Consider the following 13,772-nt stretch of genomic DNA (forward strand, 5'->3'; position numbering starts at 1 on the left):
TATTTATTCAAAATTTTGTGTTAAGAGAACCTGCTTTTTAGTTCTGTTTTGTTAATGAGTATTTCATTCTCTAAGCTAATAATCATGCTTTGATTTTCTTTGTTTGTTAATGTGTATATTTTTTCTGCTATTTTTTCTAAAAGGGAAAAAATTATACTAACAATTACCATATCTGCATTTTAGGTTTGATCATCTGAACTAAACATGATAATTTTCTTAATAATAGTGAAGTGGGTCTCTAGTAATTTAATTTCAAGAAAATCATCTGCTACAAATTGCGACGAAGAGGGGCAAGAAGATTCTCAACAAAGAAGAACTTGTAGAAGATTGCTGCTTTGAATATAAAGATGGAGGAGAGCTCATGATTTGTGACAATGGGCAACTCCTTTTGCTAAAAAAATCAATTTTATTTTTGGTATATTTGATGAAATAAACTAGAAACATGGTCATCATAAAATGTTTCCGAATGATGACCACTTTTCTATTTTATTTCATCAAATATACCAAAAATAAAATTGATTTTTTAGAAAAAGGACTTGTCTATAGTCACAAATCATTAGCTCTCCTCCATCTTTACATTCAAAGCACCAATCTTCTGCAAGTTCTTCTTTGTTGAAAATCTTCTTGCCCCTCTTCGTCGCAATTTGTAGTAGATGAGTTTCTTGAAATTGAATTACCAGAGACCTACTCACTATAATCAAGAAACTTCCCATGTTTAGTTCAGATGATCAAAACTAAGATGTAAATATGACAATTATTAATGTAATTTTTTCCCTTTTAGAAAAAATAGTAGAAAAAATGTATACATTAACAAATAAAGAAAAACAAAGACTGATGATTAGCCTGGAGAATGAAATACCCATTAACAAAACACAACAGAAAAGTAGGTTTTCTTAACACAAAATTTTAAAGAACTCTCAAGAATCATAACAAAATTATTGATTTTCAAACACTTCTAGCACTCACTGACCTAAAAAAATATTATTTGATGCTTTGGAGACATTGCATCTTCTTAAGTGTGGGGTGCAAGAATGAATTCCTAGTTTTTACTGTTTTATTGAGTCTTTTGTTTTTAGGATGGGTTCCTTGGCTTCTGGTTTTGGTTCTTTTTCTTAGGATAGTTCCTTTGAATCGAGTGTCTTTTACTTTTTTAGGAATAAGTTTTCTTTTAATTTTTTTTGAGAGAAAAGAAAAGACCCTTTTGAGTGGTGTGATAATTGTTATTTAGGCCTAATTTTTTAGTAGTACTTTCTTGTGAATGCTTGATTGATAGGAAAATTGCAAACTCTTTGACACCTAAGATCATTGTTGTGACTTTGTATATAACTTATTTTATTTTGTAGTTTGCTATGATCTTGTCTCTCTTAGAAGTGGAATTGATCCATCTTGATTGATACTTGTGCCATGTGTGCTGAGAATATGCTTATTCCATGTTTTGCATCTTCGTCTAAAATTTGTCATGCATGTTATTGAAGCGAAATAAAAAGTGTTGCTTTGTTTAGGAGATGATAATAGGCTTTCTTTGATTCGTCTTGTAAATTTGTCTTTTCAGATATTGTATCACTGGTTAGCCCTTTTGAGCCTGTAACCTTTTGTTGGAGAGATAACAAGAGTGATTCCCAAAACTAGAAAACAGTATAATGACTCTAACAAGCAACTAGTTCGAAAAAATTACAAAGCCAAGAAGCTACTTATGTGTAGCATTGGAATGGACGAATACGATCTGATCTCTTCATGCAAATCAGCTAAAGAAATTTGGGATATGCTGAGAACTACCTATGAGGGCACGGAAGAAACAAGAAAATCTAAGCTAGATTTCTTTACTGCTCAGTTCAAAAGTTTCACCATGAAAGAAGGTGAAGTTGTTCATGAAATGCGCACATGATTCTCCACCATTACAGATGAGCTCATGTTCTTTGAAGAATCAGTTCCCTTGTGCAGACAAGTCTCCAAGATTCTAGAAATTTCTCCCAGATCTTGGACAAATGGTTTTGCGATTGGCAATAAGATAAGGGAATCTGAAGAAATGACTCTATGTGCACTGTTTGAGCATCTTTAAGCTCATGAGATGCATATAAAAAGGAATGGTCTCATTTTCAAAGGTGAAGACATGAGGGCAGATCTGACTGGTGATGCTGATCAGAAGGGAGATGCAAAAAGGGATAAATCACTAGCTTCTAAGGTGTCACAAAGTGAAATTTCTAAAATAGATGAGATCATGAAGAAGGAAAATCACAACAGTGCTACAAGCTCTAGTAACGTGTGTTGTAAGTGCGATCTACCAGGTCACTCAATTGGAAACTTTCCTATGCACAAAGCTGACCACATCGAATTTGTCAAGACTGAAGAAGATTAATACAAAGAGGGGGACTAGGTCCGTGACAAGCTAAGCAGAAGAGAAGCCTTTTTCTAGGCAGTGAAGAAGGATATGGCTGCATAGGAAAATTCCTCAAGTGATTCAGATGATTCTGATCACTCTAATGATGCTTTCATGGCAAAATCAAATGAAGAAGATGCTGATGAAAAGGTAACTTTATCATACTTCAAGCAAACTTTGAATACCTTTTCTACCAGTAAATTGAGAAAGATAGTTGTTGTACTACTTGATTTGATAAGTGAGCTAACAACTGCGAATGATCTCGTGAACAATAGTCTGGACATCCCTCAAGATGGAAAAATTTCTTTAGTTTCCCAAATATATGATATGGAAAATCAAATGGTTGTTCTAGAAGCTGAAAATCTAGAACTGAAGGAAAACATGAAAGGGGTAACTAATACAGTTTTTAAAGGGAAGAACGAAGCAAGCAGCTTGCAGTTGGAGCTTGAAAGTAAGTTGCACACTGTTGAAATGAAGATGAAATTGTCTTTAGAAAGAAATCTTGAGTTGGAGAGGGACTTGGTCGGTGTAAAAGAGGAACTTGAAAAATCACTCTAATGGACCAATTCCTCTAAGATACTTACAAATCTGATTGGTCAAGGCAACAATAGTAAAAGAGGGCTGGGCTGTGAAAAGATAGACCCCCATACAATCCTCACAGAAAATCTATTTTTGATGTTGATGATCTGCTGTGTGTGCATTGTGGTCGAGATGGACATCTTAAGAGAGATTGTCCTATTTTGAAAAAGTATGGAGGAAGTTCATCAAACTATTCCAAATAGCGGAATATACTGAAGAAAGGACCTGGTCCTGCTTATGGTCCCAAGTTGAAGAAAGCCAGTCTGCCTCACTGGACAAAATATTTTCTTATCACTCTATTATCTGCTTACTGGGAACCCCATTTCAAATGGGTTCCCAAGGCTAACAAGTAATTTGCTATGCAAGTGAGAGAAAGTAGTAACAGTCAATGGTGGTTCATAAATTACAGATGCTTAAAGCACGTGACTGGGAAAACTGAAAACTTCCTCTCTCTAAGGGCACTTCAAGGTGGAGGTGTCTCATTTGGCGATGGCAAGAAAGGGTATATTTTTTTTGGGGGCAGACATGTCTGNATAAATTACAGATGCTTAAAGCACGTGACTGGGAAAACTGAAAACTTCCTCTCTCTAAGGGCACTTCAAGGTGGAGGTGTCTCATTTGGCGATGATAAGAAAGGGTATATTTTTTTGGGGGGCAGACATGTCTGGGAAATCTATGGAACACACTATTGAGGATGTGTACTATGTCAATGGTTGAAGTACAATCTTTCAAGTGTTTCATAGATATGTGATGAATGAAATAAAGTTAAGTTCTTATCAGAAAGAACGTGTGGTCACAAACCTGCTCTCTCAGGCGATGATTTTGAAAGAAAAGAGATGTAAGAACATGTATATAGCTGATCTAAATACTGCTTATTGAGACAATCTCACTTGTCTTAGTGCTCAACGTGAGAATGTTGAGGTATGACATGAGAGACGTGCTCTTGTGAATGTTTCTCTACTGCACAAACTTGTGTCAAGGGACCTGATCCCCAGTTTGCACAAAATGAAATTTGCAGATGACAAAGGTTGTGACGCTGGTATTAAATAGAAGCAGATCAGACCATCCTTCAGGTGAAATATTTAGGATTTTAATCTTTAAAAAAAAAATCCTTCGGGCTGAAGTAATGAATGTTACATGTTCTGTGACCAAAGGGATGATATTGAGAAGCTTAATCTCAATATTTATGAAAGAATAGTTGTGGTATACTCTTCCTCTAGCAAGGATTATTGGTTGTACAAAAGGGTGCTCATGTGATTTTTGATGGGTGTGGAAGAGTTGAGAAGTTGCAAAAGAAAGATGATTCTAAGATGGAAGGGTTGATTCAGTTTCATAGAGACGATCTAAATAGTGAGCTTGCTGAAGAACATCCTCATCGTGAATCAAACAATCTCAAGGAAGCTGATGCAGATTATGAACCTGATGAGGGACCCGCTCCTCTAGACAGTGCTGAACAAAGATGATGCAATTCAAACTGATAATGTGAATTCTGAAAGTGAGAATGAAGAAGTTAATCAAGATTAGTTTGAGAGAAGCAAAGTATGACACTCGGTTCCCAACAAGCTGATAGATTATCCAAATTCCTCTTCAACAATGGCTTCAAGAGAGGTAAAATTGACAAAATCCGCTTTTTTAAATCATAAGGAAGGGAGCTGCTGATTATTCAAGTATATCAATGATGTCATTTTTGGAGAAACCTTTTGAATTTTTGTGTGAAGAGTTCCCCGCATTCATGGGTAGTGAGTTCTAAATGAGCACGATGGGAGATTTCTTCTTAGAGCGACAGATTCAGCACATCTCGAAAGGTACCCTCGATTATCCAAAAAAAACACATCAATGAGTTGCTCAAATGGCTTAACATACGTGAAGTCAAGACAATGATAAAGAGAGGTAATATCATCATGAAGCTTAGTAAGATGGCATATCAAGTGGCTGGCATCTTCACTTAAGCTCTAAGCAAGGACCAGTTGTATACTCTCATAGGAGCTTAGCTACAGAGAAGAAGATAGCACAACATTCAAGGTAATTGATGTTTGATCAAAGACAGGGACCTGGTACCAGTTCAGAGAAGCTGCTAAAAAAGTTTCAATGTTATGGATGCCTAGACAATTCATACTCTCATGGGCACTCACTTCAAGCTGGATGATGATGAACCAGGTTCTATTCTGTCCATCAGAAGACTTTTTGATTTGGAGGAACATGTGATGCTGATTATACTGGGTATCGAGTTGATGGAAAGAGCACTTCAGGAGTGACTTATGTTAAAGGATGAACTCTCACTTATGGGGAACTAAAAGGCAAGATTTAGTTGCTCTTTCAACAATTGAGATAGAGAATGTGGCAAGTGTAGCTTGATGGGCTCAACTCTTGTAGATCAAGCAGCAGCCTAAAGCTCTTAAAGATCTGGCTGAAATAATCAAACTGATGATGAAAATGTTGAAACCTTCTTAAATGGATCCTACCTGAAGCAATCAACTCTCTCCTGACTATGCAAAGGGAGCAGGTATCCTTACTTTTCAGTTATGTATGTTTTAGCAAATTCAGTTTCATACCTTTTGTAGGTATACACACATGGCAGAAGGGCTGAAGGAAAGGAGAGGTCAGGACAGATATAGGCAAATCACATTCAAACTTCAAAGAGGGACCTGGTCTGTTCTCAAAGGTTAGCACTCTTAACATTGCAGTTTGAATTATGCATGTGAACCGTTACAATTGCCACATGTCTGTCATTCAGGTATCTGATCGTTGACCCATCTTTTGAATGCCTAAAAGACACCTTCTTTCACATAATACACCCTTTCACTTTCTTTATACTCCATATTTCTTTTCAAATCCCCATCCTAGATCAGAAACTTTTAAAATCCTCTTTTCTCCTCTCTAAAAAACACTTCAAATGGTCAAACTCTTTGTTCCTACTGGAGATTTTTATGATGAAGATGTTTTTAAGTATGAAGAGGGACCAGGTCCACCAAGCAAAAGAAAGATGTGGAAAAGATGTTGTTCAAAAGGGGGAAGTTAATATTCTAAGAACTGAAAGTATTCCTAATAGGAGGGTGTCTGATTTTAGAAAACAATGAAATGAAATTTTCTTTTTGGTTACTCAATTATTGATCTATTTATCGTGGAGGCTTTGGATAAGTTCGATTTTACCAATCTTTTTGTTATTAGAAACTCAGGCAAGTGTTAGAAGCTATGATAGTTGCTCTTGCTAACTGGGATACTGAAATGGGTTGTCTAAAGGCTCAGCTTCTGAAACAACACTATCAAAGGGACCAAGTTGAAAAAAAAACTGGCAGCGCTGAAGGTTCAACATGAAAGCTGGGCAGCAAAGAATGTGAGCTTGAAATGAGGCTTCTGAAAATACCATGCTAAGGGATATGCTCTACTAATTCTATTCTTTCAATCCCTTGCCTCTAAGTCATCCCTTCTCTTCCCAACTTCCTAAGTCAGACCTCATTTCTCTTTTTCTATCGAACTTGAGTAGGTATTGTTCTGGTTTTCATTCGTAGTCATATTTGCAATGCTTTGATGGCTGATCTTTTATTTATGCATGAAAATATGTCTAGCTTCTACTGGCTTGTCTCATTACTTTATGCATTTTTTTACTCATGCTTAGTATTGCCCAAGTGACCATGAATTTGCTTGAACTGCATTTCTATCAACTTGGTTTACTGCTTTAACCCTTTTTTATGATGTCAAAAGGGGGAAAATTATTAAGGTATGAGGTCAATGATGCTAGTTATTTGAAGAAGACATGGGTCATGCTAATAAATGATGTTAGCTATTTGAAGAAGACATGGGTCATGCCGATAAGGGGAATCAATGCTAGCTACTTAAAGAGGACATGGTCATGTCGATAGGGGGAATCAATGCTAGCTACTTGAAGAGGACCTGGTCCGGCCGATAGGGGGAAGAAGGTGTTTGTCATCATCAAAAAAGGGAAAAATGTTATTTTGATGTTTTGATATATTAACAAACTTCGGGGATAATGAAACTCCAATTACCTGAAGAGTTCTTGTTGATAGGGGAACTGGTGAATAAGTTTGTTATAATCAAAAAGGGGGAAAATGTTATTTTGGAGGTGATGTTAAGTTTTGATGATTTAACAAACTTAAAGATCTAACAAGGAATCAAATCCTTGTTATTGGGACTGCTGATAGTGAAATGAATGAATAAACTCAGTGTAAGGAATATTTGTGTGTAATCATCAAAAAGGGGGAAAATGTTATATTCTAAGTGTTTTGATGATCCTCACAAATGCAGGGACCTGGTCCATGGCAGAGTGCTCTCGTCCAGATTCAAATGGGGTACAGCTGTAAAGCTGTCACGACAGGTCCTAGGTGAAAAGTGTAGTGTACTGCACTAATAGGAAGAGCGAACGAGACTGTCTATTTCAGTGGCTCACAAATGCAAGGACCTGGTCCCATGCAGAGTTCTCTCCATCAGATGCATAATGAGATATAGCTGTAAAGTTGTCCTGTCAATGGTTGGTGAGACGACAACGTACTTAACCAATCAGAATGGAAGAGGTCGTTTGTCCAACAGTTAATAACTCTTTATGGTTGGTTTTTCAACATGATAAACGACATATTAAATTCATTCATTCAAAAAGGAAGAGAGCCAACAAGTCTTCTCAAGAACTCATTAAGAAAAGTTTGCAAGGGACTTGGTCCCTGCAAGACTGTGTACGTGAAAGGACTACAATACATTTGTAAAGCTGTCACTTCTGATGTGATAGGTGTATGCCTTTATAGAGTAGGCAGGCTCTTAGCCAATAGGCTGTCCCAAGGATTTTGTGTTCATTTTCAATATAGTCTCTTCCAACAACACACAAACTAAAGACTTGGCAAAACAAAAACTTGGATTTTCTCTGAAAATTCATAAGCTTTAAAAGAAGGCGATCTTCAAGGAAGAACAATACTCATGCTCAACAAAGGGACCTGGTAGAGTGTTGAAGCGTGTTTGTTGAGTTTGAGTTTTGTTAGTTTTTGCAACTTGAAAATTCTCAAGAACACTTGCAAAGACTCACTTTTAAGAAGTATTCTCTGGCAAGCACAACAAGGACCTGATCAAGCTGCAAGCATCAGAGTGTGTCTTAGGAGTTATACTTTCGTGCATATATTGTAAATATGTTCTAGTTTATAAAGGATTCAGATATTTGTTTCGGTTTCTACAAGCCTAAATCAGTTGAGTTTAACTGGTTTAGTGGGCAACATTGTTTTGTTGCTTAGTCAAATTCTAAGTCATCTAGGAGCTAGTTGATTTAGTGGGCGGTGTGGTATCCTCTTAGCAAAGTCTAAGTTATCTAGGAGTGATAGCTTAGTGGGCAGTGTTGTATCTGCTTTGGCTCATCCAAGTGCTAGGAGGTATTGCTTAGTGTGGAGATTAGCAAGCTAATCTCATTTTGTAAACTGACTTTTACTTTTGCTTGGAGAAGATTAGTGGAAGCAGTTTGAAAAGTCCTGTGTGACAGGTCGTGGTTTTACTCCCTTAAGAAATGAGGTTTCCACATAAAATCATTGTGCCTGATTTACTTTGTGTTATTCATTTTCTGCACTTTATTCTGTCGGGGACCTGGTCCCAAGAACACTGGTGGACACGTGCATTCCATCAGTGTGAGAGTTGTTCTTGATATGAAGTCCTTAATTTATATTCAATCTTTTGAATTCAGTGTGTACACTATTTCTTTTTGTGAGGGCACTTGTTTCATGATAGATACATGATTTTATTAACTTTCTTTAATGAGAGTAGGCGAACAAGCTTAAATTTGATGAGTTCAGAGTCCTTCCTTGAGGTTAGGAGGTTAGAGGTTTGTTGTGTAATTTGGATGTCTAGCATAATAAGTGGAACTTGTACATGATGTTTTAAAATTTGTATATTGCCTAATTATGTGTATCAACCAAAGTGATGACATTCCCAATTTGATTTTTTGAGATGAGTTTTAATGTTTGCTTGAGGACGAGCAAAAGTTTAAGTGTGGGGTGTTGATGTGAGGCCAAAAATATTTTTTTTATCATTATGTGTCTCACATTTAGTATTTTTATTTGTCCTTTTTGAGCATAAATTTTATGAATTGTGCTAAATAGTGTATTTTATTTGTACGAGTAAATTGGTGAACAAATGAAGAAATTTAGAGCTAAAACGAATTAAAGATGGAAGATTATAGATGTAACGCCTCGGAAAAAGATTATGAGCTAATATAGGATGAGTTAGGTGTGCCATAAGATGGAAAATGAAATTTCTTTGAATTATCTTTCCAACTCTACCGAGTTTGCTAAGTGTCGAGGTCGGATGAGTGAGATATGCCCTTTTGAAGTCAAGTTGTCTAGTTAAGGAAAGTTACCCTAAAATAGTGAGGGATATTTTGGTCTTTTCCTTACCAAATCAGATTTAATTCATTTTTACTAAGGTTTAAGGGTCTAATCCTATTAGGTTCAGTTTAATCGTCCTAATATATGCTTAGGGTTTTAGTTGAGAGTTCAAGAAGAGAAAAAAAGAGAAAAAAGGAGAAAAGAGGAGAAGATCAAGGCGTTCGTCGAGGTTCTTGAGTTTTGGTGCTGATTTTCCCCACGGGTTTGAATCCTAAGAGGTATTTAAGTTTCCATAGTGTTGGGTTCAGTTACCCACACGACAAACATGATTTTGATATTGATATACCGTGAGTTTACGATATTTTTGATGCATTTCACTTAGAAGTTGTGTGTGTCTAGGGCTATAATGTATTCGAATTAATGTTTTGTATCTAATTTTTGCAGGAAATAGGCTTAGATGTGGTTGATGAAGATGCGAGCTAAAATTTGCTGAAGTAGCCACCAATGGTGCCATCCACGGACCTTAGGTCCATCGACGAACTGTGGATGGGCAGTCATAGATCTTTGTTTGGGAGATAAGTTTCAGTAACTCAAACCACGGATTGCTAGGACAGACCGTATCAAAGTCCACAAACCGTTGGTGTTGTATCATAGGTGGACCATTAGGAAATTCTAACAAGTGTGGAACCACGGAGCAAGATGACGGACCGTAGGTCGACCCACGATCCGTCCTGCACAACTGTCGATGAAGATCATAAAGTTGAAGGTTCTAGTACCTGATGAAATTGTCTAAGCGTTGAGCCACAGAGGGGACCTATGGACCGTAGGTCGACCCAAGGTCCATAGGTCGAAGCGTCAACTGAAACCGCGTCCCAGCCTATTATTTCCTTATTTTGTTTCCTTTTTATTTAGGACATGTTTTCTATAAATAGGAGTTATAAACATCGTTTTTGGGGGTTAGACAACATTGTATACTTTTAGTTTTTGTGTTTTTTTGGGAATTAACTTTCAATCTTTTAGTAATTTGATTTCTGGATTTAGATTTATAAGATTTTCACTTTGAATTTCAATTGGAGATTTCGGGTTTCTTCTACTCTAATCATAAGTTCATGAATTCTTTTTATCAAAGCATGAATTGTGTTCTTTCAAGCATGAGTAGCTAAATCCACAACTAGGGTTGTGGGAACCATGAGCAATTAACAACGTATGAATAATAAGTAATTCTTGAATAGTGTTTATGCATGTATTGGTAATTCTTTCGCTTAGAAGTCTTTTTAACGGTTGCAAATATTAGAACTCACCTCGTTCCTACTTGCCAGACCAAGGAGGCAATGAATGAGAAAAGAATTAACAACAGAGATTTAGTAGATGCTATCTAATAGTCTAATGTCAATTGGTACGAGGGTGAAAACTAAGACATACATTGATGTGATGTCTAATTTGAGGTAAAGGTAAGGGTTAGTAAAGTATACACTCGTAGCCGGAGCAAGGTGCATAGTGAAATTCCCTATTAGGAGGCCCAGTCACTTAGGGATACCTAACTTACCAACTTTGCATGTAAAACACTAGGAAATGATTACTATTATTAGGATTACCGCGTAAAGAGCATGTGGGGAACACATACACCCTAGTTTATCTCTCATATTGGTAACTTAAAGTTTGAATCTTTCTCACTTGTTACTTGATCAACAATTGGTTATTTGCTTACAACACTCCCCCCCCCCCCCCCCCCNCCCCCCCCCCCCCCCTCCCCCCTTTTATTTACTTGTCTCGGAAATAGTTTAACTAAACGGATATAATAGCGAGTTAAGTTTAAGTCTGAACCATATTCCTCATGGGATCGATCCCAACCTACAAGTTGGTTTCTTTATTTGACGACGACCGCTTATACTTCATTAATAGAGGTGTAATTTGAGCGTATCAAATTTTGGCGCCGCTGCCTGGGACTCTAAGGGAGACCATTCCTTGCTACCGGGCATGCCTTAGTCGATATGGAGAGAGAGCAGATGAAGTTCTGCCTGAATAAGGAGGAGGTCACCTTTAACATCTGTAGGTCTATGAAGACGAAAAATGATCTTAAATTGGTATATGTGGTGATTCACTTTGTGGGACAAGGTGCTGAATTGTCTAGTGAGGAGAAATTAGGTGTTGCCATGCTCAAAGAGTAAAAGAACCATGATCAAAAGACAGAAAAGCACAAACTATGGTGATATGAGTTCCTAAACTATTTGAGATTATATTCCTAATCATGGGACTATTACATGTTACCCATGAAGTCCTTGAGTTTAGTAGTTCATGCCCATAACTCTGCATGAACCCTATAAGTCGATCAGTCTTGAGATGAGAAGTACCTTTGAGTCCTTGAGTTGAGTAGTTCATGTTCATAATTCCACATGAACCCTCTGAGTTGAGCATTCTTAAAATGAGTAGTATCATTGAAGTTCTTGAATTCCAATTATTGAGTTCTATCTATGGTTATTGAAAACCTTGAATTTAGTCATTCACGTCCATAAGTCGGCATGAACCCTATTTTAAGAAGTCTTTTACAAATGCTTTAAACTTGTTTTAAGATTTGAGTTTGAAGTTGAGTAAAGAGTAACAAATGAAGTTCATTTTCTTCAAAAGAGTATATTGGAACTATTTATTTCTAAAGAGTAAATGTTTTTACATTTAAGCAAGAGAGGAAACTCCGATTCCAAAAGATCCATTGAGCTAGTTTTTCGGTAAAGAGTAAATGCTTTCACATTTAAGCAAGAGAGGAAACATTGATTTCCAAGAGAGACTTTGGGCTAGTTTTTGAGTAATTATCTCAAACTACAAAAAAAGTTATGTTTTTAAACATATGAGCTAGTTATATTTTGGGAGTAGGATTGAGCACCGATATGGGGGAGAGTTCAGACAACTCACAACCCCAATAAACCATGTAGCCAACGTGGGTAGAAAAGGGTCATACTTTTTAGATGATTCCTTAGTGCTTTTTAGCATAGACTAGTGGATCCACTTAGTAGTTAGGTTCTATACCCCCGACAAGGTATAGGATGGCCTTGGCAGCGTGATTCAAAATGTTGTATCATCACATAGCTCATAAGTGATGGTTGTCGGTTAGAGAAACTCCACAGAGATATTTTGTATTCTTATATACATAGAGTTTATTATGTATTTTCATATACAAACAGAGTTTATATTGTATCCTTGCATACAAACTGAGTATATTGTATTCTTAAATACATTGAGTTGCTTTCTACTGTTTTAAAAGCTTTCAATATATTGCATCTCGTATTGTTGCTTTATATTGAGTTGAGTATCCAGAGTTTGAGTACCAAGAGTCGAGTGTCTTATTATTGAGTTGAGCCTTATTTCACTGATTTGAATATCTTATCTTTGAGTTGCGTATCTTATTTCTGAGTTGAGTTTAGTTGAGTGAGTTGAGAAGAGGTGAGTATGTTTCCTTTTTATCAAGTTCAAGCTTATGTTATGCTTTAGAATTCCCCTTTCTTAAAAGCATATCCACTTTCTCTTATACCAAAAAGAGTAAAAAAGGATCACTCATTTCTTAAAAGCAATTCTAAATACTTTCCTCTTCCTGTCATTAGCCAAACAAAACATAACTTCAACAACACTGCAACAAAGATTCCCTATAACTCAAATATTCTCATCAACTTCTTCATTAGCACTCAAATATTCAAACTTTATAATATTCACAAAAAGAGTACTAACCAGAGGTAAATTCTAAAGAGTTGGAATTGGAAGCAATAGACAATTGTTGTTGCTTTTCAAGCTGTTGTTGTTCTTGTTGAGGTACATATAAAGATGGGTTTTTCCCAAAAAGTGTCTCACTATAAAAAGATCCCACCATTACCAACAGGACAATCAATATTGTTTGCCCTGTATTCCAATCAAATGCCCTCATATTTATCCAAGATCCACCACCCATTTTTCCCTCTTCTAGTCTCTCAACCCTTAACTCTTTCCCAAGGGGTTCAACAAAATTCACTGTTTGATAAGTACCATGTACAAAACTTATAAAATGGTGAACAAGATTTATTATTTAAAGAGGGGTAATCAAGAAAAGAGCTCTAAGGGAAGACGATGTACACTATGAGATCGAGAGAATTGAGTTTTGGGTGTACTTGGAGCTAAGCACAAGTGAAGAATGAATTTTTTTTCTATGTTGTTGGCCTCTTAGTTTATGTGATGATATTTTATTTGATACAAATTTTATAACTAAAAAAAGACTTTATAAATTTAATCTAAAGTACGTTATAAACATTTTTATAGCTATAAAATTATATATTAAGACTATTATTAGATTTTTTTTTATTTTTTTTGTAAATATTAAAAAAGTATCATTCTTTTTTTAACTATATAAGAATGAAATTGTATCATGAGGCAATAAATATTACAATCATATACATTCCCATAGAATCTAGAAATTTAGTTTGGCCAAGTGCATATCGAATACTAGATGGTTATACAATTTTTTTCCCTAAGTATTTTGTCACTAC

The 13,772-nt window shown here is 36.2% G+C and overlaps 1 protein-coding gene across 1 annotated transcript in view; it reads right to left on the reverse strand.

The window, feature by feature from the left end:
* Positions 1-13,218, reverse strand: part of LOC125856694 (probable methyltransferase PMT7) — a 93,222-nt gene extending 80,004 nt beyond the window's left edge. Inside the window, exon 1 of the mRNA XM_049536314.1 lies at positions 12,985-13,218. Within this exon, the coding sequence (XP_049392271.1) occupies positions 12,985-13,201 (217 nt within the window). The 5' untranslated portion in view covers positions 13,202-13,218. The remainder of the gene's footprint in view (positions 1-12,984) is intronic.
* Between the last annotated feature and the right edge of the window lie 554 nt (positions 13,219-13,772).

The sequence above is a fragment of the Solanum stenotomum genome, chromosome 2 (assembly GCF_019186545.1).
Source record: "Solanum stenotomum isolate F172 chromosome 2, ASM1918654v1, whole genome shotgun sequence".
In the NCBI taxonomy this organism is placed as follows: Eukaryota; Viridiplantae; Streptophyta; class Magnoliopsida; order Solanales; family Solanaceae; genus Solanum; species Solanum stenotomum.